Here is a 20,000-nt window from a genome sequence, read left to right on the forward strand (position 1 = left end):
GCAATTATAGAAAATGGAAATTGTCTTCTAAATCTTTCTTTTTCCAAGTCTGTATTATGTGGCACAGGGACCCTTTCAACGTATCGTTCGTATCTATATGGGATGTGGGAATTGGTTGCTGATATAACTTAGCCTCTATTTCTCTAAGTACTTAAAGTCATTTTTTTTCGCCAACCACTTTAAGAACATTCATATTTCTTCCCCCACACATCCATCTATTTCTTGTGCATGTTCTTCTGTAAAAGCAGTTTCATATTCACGTCCTATATTAAGACTGCGTTTTCCTTTATGAAAAACTTTTATCATTGAATCCTTATAATTGGTAAATTTTCACTTTCTCTGGCCCTAACAACACAACCATGCATTTTATCAGAACTATAGAAGCAGCAGAATGCTTCCTTGAAGGCTGATTCTCTAGCAAATTGGAAACCAACCCCTTGAAAATAGGCATCATATTTGTACACACAAGGAAATCCAATTGGTTCAATGAAGCCATTCAAATTCGGACGTAAAGTAAAATAGATGCTTAAAAACACGTCTGCCTCATCTGTGAGCTTGTGTTCAATCACCTTTACGACCAGACAACCTCTGGTCTCAGATCTCAGCATGACACCTGTACAGCTCCTAAGAACGACCCTGCAGGGCATTACAGCAGTAGAACAGCTCCTGAACACAACACTGCAGTGAATTACAGCAGTGGAACAGCTGAACACAACCCTGCAGTGTACCGCAGCACTACGACACCGGCGTGATTCAGGGATGGCGGGCGGTGGGCTGTGGGAGTGAGCTGTAGGGCTCTTCGACTGGAATGACCAGCTCTTTGGGGCAGTAAGCTGTGGGGCTTATCAGCCCTACAGCTTGCCCAGGGCGTTGGATCTACTTCACAGGTCCGCTTACGCCTCTGCAGTGCCACTGGATGTTTTCACTGATACCTCAGAGGTGTGCGTGTGTTTCTGTGTGCGTCTGTGTATAAAAAAATAAAAGAGGTATCACACACACAATCCCTGAACACTGAAAGACTTTAGTCTTGTGATTCAATTTAACGAGGTTCATTGAATTGAATAGCACATAGAGCCAGTAACTGAGAATGTAGTCATTGTACTTGAATTAAAAATACAAATTGTAACATTGATTCTGTGAATTTAAAAAAGCGTACTGGTGTCCAAGTTATATAATGAACTGAGTTGAGAGGTGTCCCAGCCCGAAGCTGGCGCAGATTGCCAGGTTGAGGAAACTGACGAACAGGAGCGCAAGTGTGCCGAGTATTTTATTTTGACGATGACCAACTACAAGGAGTACCATATACATATGGTAAGTCCTCTAGCCAATGTATATGTTGGCATAATCCGTCTTAAAATCCTACTGGGCTCTGAGCTGTCTCCATCTCCGTCTTATATGCAAATCCAAGATTTTCCCGTGTTTTAGCACAACGCTGGTCCTGGAGCATCTTTGATAACGATGTGGTAAGATTATTATTACAATGATTTTTAGCTAGCCTTTGATTCCAAACAAATATATAACAAACTAAAATATCAGCTATGAAAACACTTTGTTACGATGAGTGTGTAGCCGGCTCACAGGCTATCAGTGAGTTTAAAGTGCATGTTTCTCAGTCTGTCTTGATGATTCTAATGAAAAATTGGTAGCGTGCGAGTGTGATGAATTACCACTCGAGAAATTTCAGGAAATAGCTGAAGCGGCTGCTTAGTAAAAGACATGCTTACAGAGAGCGAGTACGTCATCATCACTGACAATCTCGGTAAGGGGTAACAGCAGCCTTGAAGGCAACGCAACAAACAGAAAGTATTCAAACAAGCAAATGTTCTCAGAATACAAATCTAACTTACCGATATTTTAGTTATTTTAATATTTGGGGCCTGCCCTAAGGGTTCATATTCAGAATGAGGCTGAGAGGGAAGAACTAGCCACAACGTTTTTTAGTGAATCGACAAGTGGCCAACATTGTGAATGCTCTACCAACAATGTCAATACATCAGGTGAAAGGATTCTTCAATGTTTTCTACGAAATGTTAGTTTAACTGCATCATTACCATGATGTAGCCCTGGATACAGTCTATAATCATGACATGATATTTTCATAGCCTCCCATCCCTAGCAAACACACGATGAGCATCCAAGTGTTGGGAGATACTTTGGGTGGAAGAATATAGGTAGCCATTAAATGGGAACACTTTCATCTCACAAAACCATGGAAACATGTATAGGTTTAGGAATGAAGAAATTTGTTGACGTTTCGATTCCGTTGGTTTGGGAACACCTAACAAAGCTGTAACCTGATTGAAAGAGTTTTGAGAAGTCAGCACTGTGCGGGTCAAAATGTAAATTGCTTTGAGAGCAGCATCAGGGTAGGAAAACCCATGGTCCGCTATGCGCCCACGAGAGCATCAACGTCAGTATGGGCTCCAACGCTCAACCCAATAGAAATACATGGCAACGCCATTGAGGGTTGGCATCTGAAGATCAAAAACAGCCCAATTTGCATAATTTATTTTCTCCGCACACACACACTGGCACACACACACACGCACACCCCTTTCCGCACCCATTAGATAGCATATGTGTACTGTCGAGCACACATAAGTTTGAGCCGGTAGAGTTGGTTGTGCTCCCAGTTCCCCTGGACCACTGGAGACCACCCACACCTGTTCTATTTGCAGTGGGTTTGATCTGGGCTTGGAGAATTCTTTATGGATGTTAAGGGCTGGGACTTCTAAATTACTTTGTGAATACTGTTGGGGTTGGACTGAACATCATAGTAATCCATTTGATCAGACCACATAGTAGGATGTGGAAGATATCTGAGGGGAAGGGGGCTTGAGTGTGTATGTGTGTGTGTGTGTGTGTGTGTGTGTGTGTGTGTGTGTGTGTGTGTGTGTGTGTGTGTGTGTGTGTGTGTGTGTGTGTGTGTGTGTGTGTGTGTGTGTGTGCGTGCGTGCGTGCGTGCGTGCGTGCGTGCGTGCGTGCGTGCGTGCGTGCGTGCGTGCGTGCGTGCGTGCGTGCGTGCGTGCGTGCGTGCGTGCGTGCGCTTCGGCATGAGACTGTGCTCAGATTGTTTTTTCAAGATGCTTATGTTAAGGCTTTCAGGGGGTCTCAAGTGTCAATCAAGGGGTCTCAGGGAGTCCAAATCCCCTCGCACCCTGACTGTCAAACAAGACATAATTTGGAAATACACACAGTTATTCACACACACGCATACATACAGCTTTGATTGTCAGGATGCTTTTGATATTGAGCAGCCTGAGATGGAACCAATCCAAACCATGCATAGTTTAAGTAGAAAGTATTAATAATGTCCTAGGATGTGGGCCTTGTTTACACACGCATCAAACAAGCGGGGACAGAGCGATGTAGACAACCGTCGTCAAAACCAACCTTCCGGGAGGTGGTGAACGCTACATTCATTCTAGATTGACGAGAGATAAATTCGTCTAGACTTAATCTCTCGCCGAAGCGTTGTCAAATCACATGCTTAGCTGCTAACTGGTCGTGAACACATGTAAAGCAAGCAGGGGAGGTTGCTTTACATGGGTTTGTATGCAGACGTTTGCAAATACGTCTACAACATTACCATGCTGTGCCATCTGTTCTTACGATTCTATAATTCCTAAACCTTGCATTGCTATTATTAAACACGGGTCTCTGCATTTTTCGAAAGCACTCACCGCGGCCCTCCACGTCTCCTTCGTTCTGGGATGGTGAAAACACTTATCTAAAGTGAGTGTGTGCACGTACAGCGGGGATCACACTTAAACTGCCCCACCGTGTGAACAGGTTGAGACGGTTGTGGACGTGTTGTGAGTGTGTTGCGCCTTTTTGTAGGATCTAGATATGTCTGTCATTTAAACAGGGTCACGCTGTCTGTCAGGTTGGCAGGGAAATACATTTTGGTTGCATAGAATTATTTCAGCTGGCACTTTATACTGGATGCGGCTCTTTCAGCTTTCTAGGCACATGGTTCTGGGGATGGTGAGATATAATCAGACATGGCCAAGTGGCAAGACAAGTGCCTGCCCTCAACTGCAGTTGCACTGCATTCACTGCCGTCCTCACTCTTTCACTCCTTTCACTCTCTCTCTCCCTCTCTCTCTCTCACTCTCTCCTTCTCTCTCTTTTTAGCCGTCTCTCTGTAGCATTCACTAGAAAGCATAGCTCTGTTTCTCCTTAACCTCGGTCTCTCCTTCTATTCTTTTTTTCTCTCTCCCTCTCCCTCTCCCTCTCTCTCTCTCTCTCTCTCTCTCTCTCTCTCTCTCTCTCTCTCTCTCTCTCTCTCTCTCTCTCTCTCTCTCTCTCTCTCTCTCTCTCTCTCTCTCTCTCTCTCTCTAGCTGTCTCTCTGTAGCATTCACTAGCAAGCGTAGCTCTTTTTCTCCTTAACCTCGCTCCCTCCTTCTATTCCTTCTTCTCCTACCTCCATGTCATGTCTTCAGAAGCAAAGTACACACAGTCGTTTAAACTCGACACACGAACACACGTGCAAAACGCATCACCACACCAGTCCGAGCAGCCCGCGCTCTGACATCAGGGAACGCGTGGAGCTGACATGCGCGCACGGCGAGATCATACAACACGCCAGTCATCCTCACGCCAAGATGAGGCAAACAGAACCACCGCGCAAACAAGCCGTCACACATTCAGCAACACACACCGGCCTGCGGGCTCCCCTGGCAGCACACCCCCTCGGAGCGGATCAAGGCTTATCCCGACGCGCCATAGGATGAGGAGGATGAGGATGATGAAGGCTTGGCTCTGACACGCTGGCTTATATCTGCAGATCAATGGCTGAACCCCAACCCGCCCCCCCCCCCCCCCCCCCCCCCTCCAACCCCTCTAACCGGGCCAAAGCTGAACCAAGCCAACCAGGCTACGGTTCGGAGCCAAAGGCGCTGCTCCGAGCTGCATACTGATTAGATATTATGTTTTATTTCTGTAATGTTTGCTTTTGCAGAGTTTAATGATTTTCACTCAAACTCTCTCAGGTTCCCCGTATTAACAGATCATCGTGTTTCATCGTTTCTATTTATTGCACACTCTTAACTGAGTTCCTGAGTTTGATTTGTTACTTTACCAGGGGGTTGAAGTGTAAGTTAAGCAAGTAAATAGCAAAGAAAAAAATAAATAATAATTTTCATTGAATTGTATCATTCAATTGAACAATAAATATGTTATAAATATTGTTTAGTAAATATAGCATAGCGGCTTGAGTTATTTGTCACTTTGTGCATTCCACCATATGGGATCAATATTCCATTGATGTTTTAATTTGTTTTTGCTCAAGGAACACACTGGGGGCATATACAGTGTTGATGACTTTTTCTTACTACTGTTAGGCCAAGGCCTTCTTGCAGTAATTATTGTGTTTAAAGGGAGCTCTTATCTATTCTTTACAATGCATGAGGTGGTCTGAAAAAGTTCTTAATGACAAAAATCGGTGGTACACCTAAAGACAAAGATCGGGCACCTTTGACTTGGCTGGTTTCTAATAGTAATCAAAGACTCTCCCATCCTCTGACTCTCTCTCTCTGCCTTTAAAATATGTATGAACAGTGAGTTTCCAAACTTTCTTCAACTGAGACTAATAAAAGCAATTTGATTAGCATGACAGCACACCCGATTCAGAGCGTTTTGGCTCCGGCACCACCATCACCACAGCCAATGACATGTCCCATCTACTTTTACGGAGACCACCTTTCACCCATCCAGACGTTATTCAGAAGTTGCAGAGCGCGGGTTGCCTTCCCCGAGATCAAAGTGAAGTTCTGTGGCGTCCATAACTTTACATAAGTAAAAGGGGTTTCATCAGCTGCTGAAAAAACGAGTTCTCCATAACTCTTCCCCGCTCTCTCTCACTCTTACTTCAGGACTATTAGGTCCTAATGGTTTATCATCGATAATCTCTGTGATGGTAATTCATCTCAATGGGGCCGCCGAGAAGCGGAGCCGTAGCCTCATGAGTCGAATTCATCATCATCATTAAATAGTGCGGGGGTCTGGGATTGGTGGGGGGGTGTGTATATTAAGAAGTTTGGTTTCTGGCATCGATTTTGCTGTCTGTGATAAAAACATGGCAATTAAACAACATTTTTACAAGTATTTTTATGGGGTACTTAATCGTTGTAAGCGTGAATGATTTAAGTACATTCATATAAGATCTTAACTCAGGTTTTTTTAATTGAAATCTGCGATGTTGTTTTTTGAACTATCAACACCAAACTGTTACACATTACCTTAGGAGGATGTACTGGAAGTGCTTACCAAGTTTGAAGTCCCTTGGCTACTCTGAACCGGACTTGTGATTGATAGAATCATTTGACCAGGGTTCACGTTTGGAGTTGATGGTTTTAGCGTCTTTGCCCCGTAAACTTTCGATATCAAATAATATTCTAAAAAGTGAATAAAAAAATAAGTATGCAATTGTTACTCTATAAAAGTATATTAAATAATATTTTGAAGATGAATAAAAAATAAGTATGCAATTGTTGATCGATAAAAGTAGATGATTCATGCCTGACTTTTTAATAAAAAAGGAAAACATAGAATAAAAATAGGCACTTTGCAGCCATACTAAATATGAATTGAATTGTATGCTTTGGCTGCACACCGCATCGTGGAGCCTGCAATGCCGATCGATACAAATGCGTGCAGCATTAAACCCCTAATACGTACATTGACCTTCACTTCCTTTCTTGTCTCAGTTCCACTTTGGTACTGGTAATGCTGCTCCTGTTCATATGAGTGCTTCAGGAGGTAGCCTTATAGTCAGAGTGTCTCACACCATACTGTCCTCTGGAGAATAGACGCTGTGTATATCATATCTATCTATTCTCTCCCCGCTCTTCCCTCGGCACGTGTGCAGGGCCATTCTCCTACAGGGGTTATCCAGAGAAAGGGAGATCCAGTGAGGAGACTTCTGACCCTTGACTGAGGGTCCTTGAGTCACTGACAACACTAGGAGACACTCATCTGATTCTCCGGCAGACAGAGAGAGACAGGGTGGGGGGGGGGGCTGGATCAGCAGAAAGCCCACAGGGACAGAAAGCCTCTCCCCAGGCAGACAGTCTGACACAGAAAGCTGCTGCCAGAGTCACAGAAGAAGAGAAGCTCTAGAGAAAAGAGTGAAACAAATACAAGAAAAATAGCCATCTTTTTCTGTTTTTTCTGTCTTCACGAGTCAAGAGACCTCTGCTGCTTTGCATTGGGCCATGGACACTATCCACACATCTCCTGTATGTATGGAGCAACGGAAAGTCAACAAAAAGAGAGGAGAGACAAGACAGGAATTGAGATTATGCACTGCAGGCGACTGATGATTGCTTTGAGGGTTCGGAGCCACCAGACCCAGCCGGAGTCTACACAGCCGTGGCCCTGTGGGGCCACCCAGCACACAAATTGCTAATTACTTATTAATGAGGGCATAAGGAAGGTGTGCTCCTGCAAAGTAAACATTATTGAACAGGCCCACGGGGGGAAAGTGTGTGTGTGTGTGTGTGTGTGTGTGTGTGTGTGTGTGTGTGTGTGTGTGTGTGTGTGTGTGTGTGTGTGTGTGTGTGTGTGTGTGTGTGTGTGTGTGTGTGTGTGTGTGTGTGTGTGTGTGTGTGTGTGTGTGTGTGTGTGTGTGTGTGTGTGTGTGTGTGTGTGTGTGTGTGTGTGTGTGTGTAGGTGTGTGTGTAAGTGTAAGTGTAAGTGTGTCTGTGAGTTTGTTGAGGAAACTAAGACAAGATGATGAATAGTTCTTAGGTCGTCAAAGACCAGCGCATAGACAACTCCTCTGTCTATTTGTGAAACAGACAAACAAACCAGACATGAGCAGGACAAAGGCATATAACAGAAGAACAAGACAGATATAGTTTCAGAGGTGGGTGGCAGGGAAACCACAAATCAAAAGGTGATGCAGCGACCTGTCCATCTGGGTTGACCTTTGCCAGGGAACAACAAATGGACCAGAGAAAGTCAAGAAAAGGCAAATACTCCACTAAGGACCCATTGTTATTCCAGCCTTCTTCTCCTGCTGGTATTTGGAGGCAACCAGGTGCCATAATGAAGCAGGCAGACTGCAGAGCTTTCTGAGTGTGCTCTGTGGCCAGCATCAGAATGAGCCCAGACTAAACAGCCTACCTGCAGTCTGGAGTCTGGAGGAGGAAAACAAGGAATGAAAGAGCAACATCAAACCACCACCCATGCATGTAATCCAGTAGTTTGCCACAGCCTGCCGCTGAACCCTCCCCGCGGTCTTCCCTCTGGGACGCCAGCATCCATACAGCGCACGCTGACTGTCTGACTGTCTGTCTGACGGTCTGTCCGTCTCTATCTCTGAGTCTGTCTTCCTGATCCTTTGACAGTCTGATTACCTGAGTCTCTCGGTCTGACTGACTCTATGATCTTATGTCAGTTTGGTTCAGAGTCAGACTCTTAGCACCCCCCACCCCCCATATTTTGCTGTTCAAACGGCTGTTTATCTGTTCAGGAGGAAATGGGGCTTTTCATATGTCGAACGAAGAAGGAGCTGCAGAGGCCGTTCCGACTCGTTACTCTCTCTCTCTCTCTCTCTCTCTCTCTCTCTCTCTCTCTCTCTCTCTCTCTCTCTCTCTCTCTCTCTCTCTCTCTCTCTCTCTCTCTCTCTCTCTCTCTCTCTCTCTCTCTCTCTCTCTCTCTCTCTCTCTCGCCTTCTTTCTCTGTCTCCCTCACCTGCTTCTCTCTCTCTCACCTTCTATCTCTCTATCTCCATCTCCATGTCGACTGAGGGAGTGAGGGGGGGGGATTCATTGATTCCACGGGGGCTTTTATGACGGTAAATACCATGTTAATGTATCCACTCATGTTTGTGTCGCGTGCGAGTGTGCGTGTGCCAGTGTGTCTGGTTGTGTGTCTCTGTGCGTCCGTGTGCGTTGAATTGGGGGGGGGGGGGGGATATTAATATTTCAGCATGCATTTGTCAGTGTGATTGCTCCTAGGAGCACTGCGAGACAGGGCGCTGTGCGCATTATATTCCTTCCAAGATGTCTCTCCAAATGGTGTTTGTGCATTGCCTTAAAAAGCAACAGCTGTGCTGTCAGAAGGATGATCATACATAAGACCTAATTAACTTGGGACTATCATACAATCAATTAGTGTTAATATGCCATCAAACCTCAGGGAGGAGAGGAGCACACGGACTCTCCTCTGGGACCTCCTTGCTAGCCGTAGGGCTAATCGACATAATTAATGTCACTCTCCTTTACCCTCAGCTATCAGGGCATTATCAGCGATGAGCTATGAGTCCACGCAAACACCAAACCTACCGGTTCAGAGTCGTGTTCCCAGAGGCGGTGTTGCCTATTGCAGCATAACATCGCTTTTTACTTTACTTGTAAAGGAGGATATGGGAAATCTAGCAAACAGAAACATTACACAGTAACCTTTGGAAGTAATTAAAAGTGTTTTCCCCTCACGTGAACACGAGCTAGGCTACAGTAACTCAATGGAAGGGGCGAATAGAAAGCAGAAGCTTACCCAGAGAACTTCCCTTCTGGACGCAAAACAAGTGTATTGGAATTAAACAGCTCGTCTGATCTGGTTAAGACAAAAGGAAATCGGCAATTTATGGATATCGCAGCGGATCCCTTAAAGGCACTCAAGGAAGGTAGGAAATTAGGGAGGGAGGAGAAAAAGAAAGAAAGAACTAAAGAACAAAGAAACGAACTAAATAAAACGTGACACAGCCTAGCACTGAGAACAACACAACATGATGTTCTGACTCAAATGCCAAAAAATCCAAGAATAAAAAACACAGGCAACACTGGGACACTGCTGTTAAAAGCTTGCTATTAAGACAATTTCAAAACCCCACAAAAAAAAAGGCCTCTCTTACTTCTCTAAGATTAAAGTGGCCCACAACAAAACACAACCCAAGATCAAGCACTGGCGCTGGAACCGTCAGGTGGTGGGGGTGGGGGGGGGGGGGGCGCCGAGCAGCACTTAAACCACACGTCGTGAGGAGATGCCTCCGTTTGCATTTTAGGTTCCCGCTCTCCTGAGGGAAAGCATAAAAAGACAACTTCTGAACGATGTGGCGGTGCTGGTGGGGGGGCTGGTGAGGCTGGTGGGACGTGCGTCAGTGCAAAGCGGCTTAAAAGCAACAGAAAAAAACACAAACAACACCTCCCCTTTAATGTTCTCATTTACTCACTACATTGACGAATTGCGATAAACACACAGACGCAGTGCAAATACTTCACAGGAGTTCATCAGGGCCCGGGTGAAAGGAAAAGCAATGAAGCTTGCTGGCAGGTTTCCTGCTCACCGGGGGTTGACTGACTGCCAGCTCCCGCCACTTTGAGCTAGGGGTTTCATCTCTCATGGTTTTCGCCCCCCCGCTGGGCACTAGGAGTAGCGTGGTGGAAATGAGCTGATGCTTACATCGGCATTTGCATGAGACAACCTGGGAGCGAATTTGGAGTCACTTTGTACTGTACTGTCGATAATATTCTGACCGGAGATGATCGATAACGGCCTCATTTTGGACTTTAATTGATTTTTTAATGTAAAGTTGTTTGAGGCTATGATATTTTTAAATTGGGACCGGAGATTAAGGCAATAATTCAACATTTTGTATATTTGGTGTAAAATCCACTTTCCCGCCATCGAAAAGTGAATTTCGAAGTTTCATTAAAGCTATGTTGAACATTGGTCACTGTAGCTGTGGAACTCAACTTACAGGTGCATAGTAAATACCTCCCAGGAATGTAAACACAAAAAATCGCAGGCCGCTGATTCTATGAATCATTTAAGAATGTTTTTTGTTGGCATGCTCAGTTCAAGTGAAAGGAGGACAGGTAGTGGTCAAACAACACAAAGGAACCTTTTTGAAATTCACGTTGTGCATACACTTCATGGTGGGCAAGTGGATATTAAGCCAATTATGCAAAATGGAGGCAATATTGCTCTTAGTATGAAGGTCATTTAAAAAAAGTAAATTAGCTTGCAAAGATTAAACAGCAATTACCGGTTAATTATTTCTTACCGTCAGTATTATTTAAAACAATTCAAAGCAAGACAAGCATTCATATTATAAAAAAGCTACTTATAAACAGCTTGGTAGTAGTCATTAACATTAATGGAACTGATTGGCAATGATCAAGCTTATCCAAAACTTATAAAGTGGGTCAGTGAGATTGTTGATCAAAGAGATGTCTAAAGAAGCAAATCTAAGAAAACTTTATGAAAAATACTTATTTTACAAATTACTTTAAAAACACGCCAACCGACGTTCCCTTTGAATTGTCTTCATGGCTGAAAAATGCAAGATTATCTTTGCACTAACTTTTCAACTGTGCGCAACTTCTGAGAGAGTCAAAAAGTGTTTAGGAACCTGCTAAAAAGAACCAGCAGCCTCTAACTCGCCTTTTAATTACGTATTTTAAGAAAGCTCCTTCTAAGTATTTTAATAAATTGTTATTTAAAAGCATAATAGCATGCACGTATCCACCCATTTGCATCTTCTTGATCTGTAAAAATTGAAAAAGCTGTGTTCCATTGGGGCCAAATCAGGTTGTTAAGACTTGTTTCAGATCTATCACCTACTTTATCAACATCTCATTGTCATCAATGGCATGGTTGGTGTCCTGTGCTATCGTATGTGTCCCCATCAAGTGGTGTCACACCTATAATGTCCTCACATAACTCTTTCTTCTCTTTGTGGAGATTGTAGCATAACAAAAGCTGTGCACTGTCAGAAATACATCTGTGGATTCCCAGCAAAGCCTATAGCATGGGGCACGCTGTAGAGCCGCATTCCAGCTGTGCTAGTACATTCTGTGTTAATATTTCAGTCTCTTTATTGTTGCTGAAGGGATTCCGTTTTTTTTTTTTTTGGGATAACTTTGCTTTTTGTTTGCCCTCATACGGTTCAGTCACGGCATTTATCCACCCATGAAAACCCCTGGCATTAAAGATTGCTTTTTTTTACAGACGACATTTGTTTGCAGGTTGTGTTGATGTGAATGGATGACAGAGGATTCTGATGGTACGGTGGTATAGGGCAGTAAGGTCATTTCACGAGAGCTATTTATAACCATATGTGTGGTCTGTGGTTTGGCACTGTCTAAGAATAAGAACCTTTAAACATTTAAAGCTTGGTTCCCGCCGTTTCCTTTCTATCTCGCATGAGAGAGGAAGTCGGGAGGGATGTAAGCGTCTCAACTGTTTTCCTCTTGGGAAAGCGGAGCTCAGATTTCCAGTGGGGGGTGGGGGGGTGAGTGGCCAACGCCCAACCTTGTGATGGTTGGGCGTTGTTCAGGAACGATGCCAGCACATCATAGTAGTATTAAAACAGCCAAAGCCATGAACTTCTTTTTAATGGTAATTGGGTTAGCAATAAATTAATCCCAGAATATTTTCTAAAATAACTGTTTGTGACTTCATGAGAAAAATATAAATTGAGAAAGATATGACTCCGGCTTGGCCTCTTTGTTCTCTGGCTGCATTGTGTCGCTGCTATGAACCATTTAGAGGCCTTGAGAAATGGTACAGCGCTATACAAAGCTGGCAGCCTACCACCTAATTCCATTGTGCTTGACGAAACCATTAGCAGAGTCAAAACTAGCTTTAAAGCGGCATTACGAGGTATATTTGGTACGATTGCGACGTACCGATCTGATTCAAAACTAAACAAAAAAGTTTTGTTTCATTAACTAATAAATGACTTGTTAGCTGATTTTTGGCATGGATTCGGAAGTGATTTACTAGTCTTTGAATGCATTTAGAGATTATTGGGGCCAGGAATCTCGCGGGTCTGTACCAAATAATTTAATGACGATTTAATGGAGTGGGTGATGGGATAATTCCTATCATGGTAATTAGAGATTGTTTTGTTTTGGTTCTTTGGCTTCTTATGTTTCTTGAAACATTATTATTATATCTCTTGTGTCCAAGCTTCCTCATAAAAAACAACATTATAGAAGTACGCAATAACTGATCCTGATTGATTCTCTAGGTGCAGGTCTGAATGCCTACAGCTCATGTAAGGAAGTTTAGATTTACCACAGTTCCAGCACGTCTTCACAGAAATATAATGATGAAATTGAGCGCATAAGTGTGCCTCCTTAATGCGACAATTTCCAGTATTGATGTCGACTAATCAGAAAAACAATAATTTTCCTCTGTTGATATTGGCAACAACACAGACCAACAACAGCTTACCTCGAGAATTGACCCATATGGGGAATGATGATATGATCAACCAATGGTTTCCCCTCACAGAAAGCACATAGGCGGGCATGAACACAAGCAGAGTGTAAATGTATTTCACCACACGGAAGCCCACTCACCTCAGGGTGAAGATCTGAACCGCCGACAGCGTGGACAGCGCCAAGAACGTCGAGACCGTCTCCCTCTGTCGGATGGGCTTGGACGGCACCATCACCACAAAGTTGTTGTCCAGCTTGAGCTCCGACAGCGGCTGAAACAGCCGAACGCTCCCGATGCGGCGCATGGGCGTGGGCCCCGCAAAATACCCCAGCGGCCCCTGCTGCCGGTCGCTAGAGGGCCCCGCGGGGCCTCCCTTGCGCGCGTCCTCCGCGCTGCAGTCTCCGCTGTCGGACGCCTGCACCGTGTAGTACAGCTCCACCGGGGTCCCCTGGCCCTGCTCCGAGGGCCTCTGCCTGCCCGGCCTCACGGTAGGGGGGCTGAACCAGCTGACCAGCGGCTCCAACTCCGCCACGCAGATCCCCAGCTCCCCTTTTAGCCGGCAGGACCCGCGCACCTCCTGGGTCTCGTGGAAGGCGAACATCCGGACGCAGGGCAGCCGGTGGATGGCGCTGTAGTCGTCCCAGTCGCGGCCCGCGATGTAGAACAGCACCTGCACCTTGGGCCAGCTGGGGTGGATCCGCTCGCTGATGATGTAGGTTTTGACCTTCCAGTTGTAGGTGAACATGTCGGGCGACTCGGTAGGGGAGGACGGGGTGGAGAAGGGTCCCGGGGAGGTCTGCAAGAGCTCCAACGGGACGCTGCGCTGGGTCGAGAGGGGGCCGTAGCTGGCGTTGACATAGGGCATGTGGCGGGCCCGCTGGATGAAGAAGGATTCGGTGCGCCCCTGCAGGCTGGAGTTCCTCATGAGCTCCTGATTGGCCTCCCGCAGGAAGAAGGCGGACTCGGCGTTGTGGATGTGGTAGCTGACCGGCAGGTAGATGGGCATGGGGCCGTATCTCTGCAGCCCGTCCAGGATGAGCCTGCTGCTGCTCCCCACTGAAACACAGCAGATTACATGCTTGGTTTTCTTATCGTACTTTTACCAGACTCGGTCCATCCTTATCAGCACAGTGAGTAAAGACAGGGATTACTCATGGACTCTAAGAATATAAAGAACATCTCAGAAATCACAACAGATTTGGACGAACGGCTGAATAAAGCCTTCACTTTTACGGATTGTTTTGAAGCGTGCAATCGACTTTAAGTCCATCATCTAGTCTACCCAAGCTGAATTTAAGGCAGGCTTACAGGGAAGCTATATATGAAAAATCGAACGGCTGCTAAAATGTGAAAGAAAAAAATACATTCAAATGAGATGGAATAATTCAGGAGCATGGACAGGGCACTTCTCATTTAAGATAACATTTGCATGAAATTCTAAATCTCCAGACATTAGTATTACCAGCTCTATCTGTGAATGTACAATGTAGAACATTTGCCATCGGCCTGGTCCCATTGACCTTATTCTTCCGTTTATCTAAGCTGACTCAGTATGCTCTCTACCTTCCTCTTATGCTGTCCATACTTCTTCAACAAGTGCACTGCCATTTCCTTCCTTCCGTCTCATCACTGCCTACCAATTTTTATAGTGAATATTTTTTTTACATATTTTTCTTACTGATTTTCTCCTTGATGCTCTCCCACAGTAATTACAAAGCCAATTTCCTTCCTCTCACTCCCGGGAGCTACTTAAGAGAGCACTCTTTACCCACGATGACACTGGCAGCAGAAATAAACCAGATGCTCCTCACCCTATATCTAGAGCAAAGCACAAAAAACATCCTGTTCATCATTCTCCAGAATCACAATGTTCTCCACTTTAGTGGCAGATATGCTGCTATCCAGCATATCCCAAGATAGACGCCATTGATTTCCTGTCTTGACTATTCCACGCTGGAGTGGCGGGGGGGAGGGGGAGACGACGACAGTTGATCGAGACGGCGCGGGCTGATTGGTTGAAGGTGGACAGAGGTGACCTCAACAACCCTCTGAAACTCCAGTCTGGGAGCGATGGAGAGAGGAGAGCAGCAGTCGAAGTAGACTGGCTGTACAGCATAAAGGAATAGCCATGACAACTGGTGATACTGAAATACTGGTGAAATAATGCCTTTTTTAAAGACATCTCAGAAAGGTGATGCTGCCCCTAGATAGTTTTGTCTTCTGTTGAGAGAAAACAAATATTTCCTTAGATTGATGGATGGTAGTGTTACTGATGGTGGTAGTTTTTTTTTTTATTAAAAGCACACACACAGATACACACACTCACAAATATCAGGGTCTCAGCATTATAGGCTCTGACAATATATTTCCCACGACTAGATCCACTTAGATGTTTGTCTGGTGTCAAGGCACACTTGCAGTCCAGTTAATAGGATCTGCCTGTCTTACAATCCCGGGGTGAATTTGATACCGTGTTTACAGGCAGACTGAAGGTTTGGATAACTCAATGTGTCCTGAAAAAGCATGAGTCGGAAATTTTAATAACATCAGATTTGGACGATGTCCCTTTACAACGACGCCTGTATGAAATCTAGAAAATATCGAGGCAAAGCCTGAGATTTATGACGGCGTGTCGACCTTCGGTTTTAATATTTTCGGAGAGATTGTAAATCTCGTGTGGGAGGGGCGTTTCGGCAAATGAAAAACTGAATGATTTGTGATGAGGGGGAGGAAGCCATGCTAAATCCTCTGGCTGTCTCTCTTATCTTCGTGACGGCGCTCAGGGTGCTGCCAGACCCCTGAGCACCCAGAGGACGCTCAGGACTCAGATCACACATGGATGAAAGGAGCTGGACCGTCCAGATCACTGCACACACACACACCTACACACACACACACACACGGACGCAAGCAGACACACACACACACACACACACACACACACACACACACACACACACACACACACACACACACACACACACACACACACACACACGATGTTAGATGTTCCAATCCACTGAGATGTATTGATGGTGTGTGAGATGGAGCCAAGAGGTCTCAGTGACTCTGGATGAAAATGTGTTGCATTCATTTTCAATGGGAATCGCATATAAATGATGAGATGGAGTAAACAACCTGAGCATGAATTGAAAAGGCAAGACTCTATGTATAAAGGCAAAGAGACAGTCACATGTATGCAGTAGGGCAACAGGCTGTATTTATTTTGTACAAAAAAAGTATGAAAAGTTTAAAAGATATTTGAAACTATTTTCGATCCCCTATTCGAGCTATGAAAGCACTTATTCTTAAATATGGAGATTAACTTTGCGGTTTTGTGGGAATCTTAATGTTTTTACCTGTAATCTATGGGATTCATACAAAGAGGGCAACTACTTAATGGACAAATGTGTCCATTCGCTGCTGTTTTTATTTTCTGAAAACGACCTTAAAGACAAAATTGCAGGGGGGAAGTAACATGCATAATGAAATACAACGTATAATTCAGATGGAGGTATAAGCATTTTGAAACAACATTTAAAGAAGTGCATGTCTCGCCTGTGGATTATTATTATTTTTCATGTTTTTGCATCTTCTGCTACTGCAATATTGTATCATTATGTGTCAAGGCTTTTATCAATTTATATAGATTAATATAACTTGTTCGAGTAACAAATGATGAAAGATGACTCTTGTTTTTGCTGGCATTTGACAAAATGTTTCAAGACATTTGCCCGTTCTTGAGATAATACGGTGCATGGCATTTGCTTTTCTCCAGCGTATTCTCATATTAAGCTGTCTCTTCTGGGAGAACGGACTATGTGCGTGAACCCTTAAAGTCACCATCAATAGAAGTGTCTTCAAACAGGGGCACCTTTCCCAGAACAATGGAAAAGGGGGTTTGGAATCTCAGGCACTTTAAAGGCTGGCTATAAATGTCAGGCTGTGTTTTATCGGAAGAAAAGCTGTCTTTGGTCAAGACGGGTAGTTTCAGTGGAACTTCATAGAAGGAGGTTTTTCGTAAAGCGGTCGGATATTAAGCTAAGCTATTAACAACCTCACAATGCTGATTTGTTGAACTCCAAATATTTATCAAAGGACACAGAGGCGATTATGCACAGTTTTAATTATTACGATTACAAATCATTGATGTAAGATAATATTACGGGCCGAACATCCTTCATTACCCTGGTGGATTTAACGGTTAGCGACCGGTCTAAAGTGAATGTGTAGTTCCAGGCATTTTGCAAGGGATATCAAGGACTTGAGACAAAATAAAACATTAAAATCTCTGAACCAAACCCATGACTTTCCCAAGAACACACAGAACCGCTCGAGATGTGCGCACAACTAACATCAGGTTGTGTCTATGCAGTTTCTATAGAAACATATACGTCGTCTCGATGGAAACGTGACACCGCCAAGTCTCTATTTGCCTCATTATTGTCACCTCAAGAGTCAGGGGCGCATTCAAAAGAGAATTTTACCACACGAGAATAAGATGCTAAGGCGAAGCTTGGGAACAGAATATGAAGCTGGCCTTTGGGTAGAAAGGAGACTTAAGCACACTTATCTTCCCTCACATGGTGAGGGAAGATAAGTGTGTGCCCCCCCTGCCCCCCGGCTGTGCGCTGGCCCTGTGCTCACACTAGGCAATCTCAACTGGGCCTTATGTTGTGTTCCTGAATCCTCGGACGCCAGCCTTCCGAGTTGCACGTTTGACGTCACTTCCGGTCTCGGAGCATTCATAGTGTTCCTGTTCATCTTTGTGATTGTTGCATGAAATTTGCTAGTCATTGTTTATTGATTGCTACATTAGCCGCTTTAGCAAACCAGCCTAAAAACAAACAACACAACTTCACATTGTATTGCACGCACAGCAAGACCATGCAATGCATAAATTGGTGACCGGAAGAAAGTAGCGATGTAATCAAGTGTGTAAGAGCATTTAAATTCAACATTAAAATGACCTAGTGGTACAAATTTTCGAAAGATGAAGACAAATAGGGGGTGTGCCTTCGAGAAATGCCGCAAGAAAGCTGGGAGATCTTCGACTTGTCGACATCAATAGCCCATCAGGGGTCAGAGGTTAATCAGGTCGGACTAAAGCATGGCACACCTCGCCTTCCATCGCTTGGCAACATATTCATTCAGCAATGACTCACTTTGTCACGAATGAAACATGAAAAGTTGTATATGTATATAAAGCAAAAGATGTGTGACATTCCAGGGATAAATGAAACGAAATTGATCTTTTTCACTGGGAACTTTGAATTTGCATACTCAGCATTTTCTTTTAGAGAACCATCACCACCTGGCACGCGGTTATCTGCCTCTTATCTTTCCTAACAGGTACACTAAGCAGCATCGATAGCATCCACGTCCCCCCCAGCATATGGCAGTTCTGGTGCCTTGTAATTAAGATGCTACTGGGGCTGTAACGGTTCCTATTGAAAAAAGGGTAACGTACGGGATGACACGCACGGACTGGTGCGCAGACGAGCATGGCACGGCGCAGATTGAAATACGGTAAAAGGGGAGGAAGAAAAAAAAGACACCTGAATTTAGAACATTTTGGATCCACAGACGTATCATATGAAGCAGTCGTACTTTGTAGTGGTGGGATTTTTACCATACTTCATTACATGCTCCAGCTGGTAGGTTTTAGCAATGAGGGCTATCGATAACATCAGTGATGGCGTGAGTGAGTTGAGTGATGGCTGGTCAGAATGAGACCGTAAAGGTAGGAAACGTGGAGCTGAGAGAGGGCGAGCAGCTGTCGATCCTCTTTGTCGCGTTAATGTCCGGGGGAACATTAGGATTCTGTGTAGGCAAATGACCCAACTGCAAAAAAAGGGACATAAATCAGCGACCGTCCACGACTACGCATTACTCATACAGAACACGTGAAACGGTTGATGGCATAATGTGCGTTTAAATATGATTGGCCGGCGCTAGGATAAGTGAAGGCTGGCGAGGGCTTAACCCAAACAACGACTCACTCACCATACGCTGCCTGTAGCCTTCGGCCCACACTGTTCAACCAAGTCAGATCGACGCAAGGGAATCACTAATGGCTTGGGGTTGTTTATAGCGTTTACCAGTAGAAGACGCAGGATTTAAATAGATGGTAAATTTTGAACTGATAGGTCTATAGGGCTAGTGCATCGTGATTTCACACCACAATGATTTCTCCTCTCGTTTAGGAGCATAAGAATGTTATGTTAGAAATGGTGTTAATTATTTTTTTTCATTTTAGGGTGACATTGCTGTGTTTAAAACTTCCACAGTGTTTCTCATTGGAGACGCGTTTCATTAGCCTAGGTTAAGGTTTATTTATGTTTATTTAGGATTAGGGTTAGGGTTAGGTTACCATTACCACAAATCTCTCTCAAGTGTGGCAATATAAATCCCATAATGCATTCTGATGTACACATATTGGTTTATTTCATTTTATGTTTATTTTTCATAACAAGTATCAAATACACACATTCACTTTGCAGCTGCAGGTTTTTCCAATGTTTCATGCTTCTAGTGTGCACAAGACCATACATGCGCACAAACACACACACACACACACACACACACAAACACGCGTACGTACGCATACATACACACACTTGCACAGTGGAATGTTACTATCTTACTAAACAAAGAACAGATGGTTTCCTTGCATACTGATCTTTTTCTCAGCTGGAATGATTGCAGAGCAAGTAATTATAAATCATACATATCAAAAAATATGCAAAAATAGAAAAAGTGGAATTGAGTTGTTTGTGGTGGTTTCTCCCAAACCACAGGTAGGCCCCATTAAACATGA

General features: G+C 44.3%; 1 protein-coding gene across 1 annotated transcript in view; it reads right to left on the reverse strand.

Annotated features, from left to right (window-relative positions):
• LOC132455802 (transmembrane protein 132C-like) overlaps window positions 1-20,000 on the reverse strand; it is a 121,372-nt gene that overhangs the window by 67,693 nt on the left and 33,679 nt on the right. Inside the window, exon 3 of the mRNA XM_060049774.1 lies at window positions 13,321-14,236. Within this exon, the coding sequence (XP_059905757.1) occupies window positions 13,321-14,236 (916 nt within the window). The remainder of the gene's footprint in view (window positions 1-13,320; window positions 14,237-20,000) is intronic.

Source organism: Gadus macrocephalus, chromosome 4 (assembly GCF_031168955.1).
Source record: "Gadus macrocephalus chromosome 4, ASM3116895v1".
NCBI lineage: Eukaryota > Metazoa > Chordata > Actinopteri > Gadiformes > Gadidae > Gadus > Gadus macrocephalus.